The sequence below is a fragment of the Papilio polytes genome, unplaced genomic scaffold (assembly GCF_000836215.1).
Source record: "Papilio polytes unplaced genomic scaffold, Ppol_1.0 DF822845.1, whole genome shotgun sequence".
In the NCBI taxonomy this organism is placed as follows: Eukaryota; Metazoa; Arthropoda; class Insecta; order Lepidoptera; family Papilionidae; genus Papilio; species Papilio polytes.
Window position 1 is genome coordinate 5173491 of NW_013526359.1, and position 2817 is coordinate 5176307.

General features: G+C 32.8%; 1 protein-coding gene across 1 annotated transcript in view; it reads left to right on the top strand.

Moving 5' to 3' along the window:
• Positions 1-2817, top strand: part of LOC106105356 (DNA-directed RNA polymerase III subunit RPC3) — a 9913-nt gene that overhangs the window by 5347 nt on the left and 1749 nt on the right. The window contains exons 7-10 of the mRNA XM_013285647.1: positions 585-738; positions 1531-1651; positions 2171-2242; positions 2779-2811. Of these exons, the coding sequence (XP_013141101.1) occupies positions 585-738; positions 1531-1651; positions 2171-2242; positions 2779-2811 (380 nt within the window). The remainder of the gene's footprint in view (positions 1-584; positions 739-1530; positions 1652-2170; positions 2243-2778; positions 2812-2817) is intronic.

A 2817-nucleotide genomic window follows, 5' to 3' on the forward strand; every position in this document is an offset into this window, starting at 1 on the left:
GCATTTATAATATTAGTAAGATAGTAACATTGATTTCCAAAATGGATCACACTTCATCACACTAATTTATTAATGTGAAAATTTGTATGGATGTTAGTCACAGGAAAATAAAACGCTATTTAATCTTATGGTTTTTTAAAATAATTACACATATTAAATCAAAAGAATAACGACCGGTTAAAGTTATTTCAACGTTAACAACATCTTAAATGACAAGGCTTTTAAACTCCAAATTGCTGTAAAATTTCGACGTCGATCAAATTGTAATCGGCCTTTACGTGAAGTATAAGATTTTTCTCAGTAAGTCCGTTGAAATAAAGGTGATAATTTTATTATCGATTTACATAACAACTTGCTGTTGCTCGAGACTGCGTGCGTTAAATTAAAAAACATAGCCTATGTTACTCTGATAGCTGTAGCTTTTTAATGGTTCAAGAATTTTTGTCATTGGCCCAGTAGTTTTTGAGTTATTTCAATACATTTAAAAATACAAATCTTTCCTTTTCATAGTATTAGTAGGGATAAAAAGTACTTCCAAAGATTCCAAAGACTGGTGATCAGTACCGTTCTGGTGTTATCTCCAGAGGAGAGTGGCGCGGGGTTCGTGCGTCGGTCGGGCGAGTCCGGCGGCGGGCTGTACGCGGTGCGCGGCCGCCACGCCGCGCTGCAGCTGCTGCTGGACGCGCTCGACCACTGCGTCACGGAGCGCCTCGGCTCCAACGCTGCTAGGATATTCAGGTACACTGCGCATCTAGGAACTAGAGAATACGATTGAAAATGCCATGCCATATTTATTTTCCCTCATCGCACACACAAACGTACAGCTACACACACACACAAACATGAGTGCAATGTTGGCTTATATCATATCTGGACTGCACCTGTATCATAAACTGAACCATGTAATAGTAGTTAAGGGGAGGTTGAAAACTTGAGGTTGAGGTTGAGGCCTTCAGTGACAAGCTGGAAGCCGCATCAGCTGAGCCTTCTCCTTTTGGCCAAGAATTTTTATCTTTATTTTTATTTCAGTAATATGATTTATAAGTTGTGGTCTTATATCTTTTTGGTCAATAAATAGTGTTTTACTTTATTTTTTTATTTATCTACTGTAAAAATGATGAAAAATACTAGCCAGTAACTTTTTAATCTTGCAATACTGAAAAGTGGAATTGATTTTTTTTAACAAATAACAAATGACTGTAAGACACAAATGTTAGATTTTTAGTTTGCTTTTTAATAAGTTAATAATGGATTTAATTATTAAACATCAAACAAGAATGAATCCCATAAATCAAAGTACATACATTAAAAATATCGATGGAATTGAGGACTTCTTCCGTTTTGAAGGGAGTTAAAATAACACCATCTAATCAAAACATTTTGAAACTTTTTATAACATTATTGGATGTAATAAAGTAGAAAATAGTTTTGGTTTTAATTAAGATTTTTTAGTTATGTAGCAATAAAAGAATTTATTTATTTACCATTAATTTAATATGGTTTTAACTTGATTTTGTATCTTAATTACAGATTGATTCGCACAAAGAAATACATAGAGGAGGACGATATCCAGAAGCACGCGATGTTGCCCAACAAGGAGTGCAAAGAGCTCACATACAAGCTGCTGGAGGAACACTTTATTAGTATACAGGTATACATTTTTAAAGAAATTTCAATGTAAAACATACATATGCTATTAAAATAAACACAAATCAATTCACAAAAAAAAGTTTGTTTCATACATTTCTAATACTATAATGGAATAACATACATTTCCTAGGAAATTTATACATTTCCTAAACTTTCGATTTGTATAGATTTTCTACGAATAGTTCACTATTCTTAGTTTTTTGTGCATTTCCAATAACATAAATATTAATATACTAAATAAGTTATTTTGTTGTAATTGTTCTCTTTAATATTTTGTATTTCTACAGTTTTTTTGCGTAATAACATTTGTATACTATATTTCGTTAGGACTTATTATTAGCTATCACTGGTCGTTACACATGCGTTTTAAAAACATCATTAAGTCTTAAAAATTATATAAAACTATCTTATTTATATATAAAAGTGTCTTGTTTTTTTTATTTCCTCAATGTTTTATCTGCTATATCTTATGTTATTTTACGTTTTGAATGGATTAAATGGGTTATTATTGTGTTTGCAGCCGATGCGCAAGGCGGCGTCGTCCGGAGCGATGGCCAAAGCTGTGTACTTGTATCATATTAAACTACACCACGTCAGTATTATTCATGCTTTACTATACATTACTCCCCGTGCGGTTTCATGCGTATGATATTATAAATACATTTGATTGTTTATATATGTATAACTTTTAAATACACAATACAATGAAGGCATTTTGCATATTATTGTTATCATGGAAATCTTGCTTTCTTTCGAATTTATTTACCCTCTTTATTAAATAGCGTGAAAATTGATTATTCAAAACATTTTATTATGTTAGTGAGATATCCAGTGTTATTGAGCTGGGAGTGTACTTATTCATGTATTTATTTATCTATGTCATACACTACATTTATTTAGTTATTATTTTTAAAAAATAATAACATAAAATTTTCATAGTACATACATACTGACACGCGACAAATGCACTTTATTTTTTTACATGCGCATGACGTGAGCGCGCCGTGCAGCGCCGCGCGGACGTACGCATCCGAAATTAAAAACCATGCAAAGCGCCGGCGCTGAATCAGACTCTTCTTTCACTATAAAGTGATGATTTAATTAAAGTTTGGTGTATATAATCTTCAGGTGGCGCAAAGTCTGCGCGAGCTGTGTCACCGCGCATTG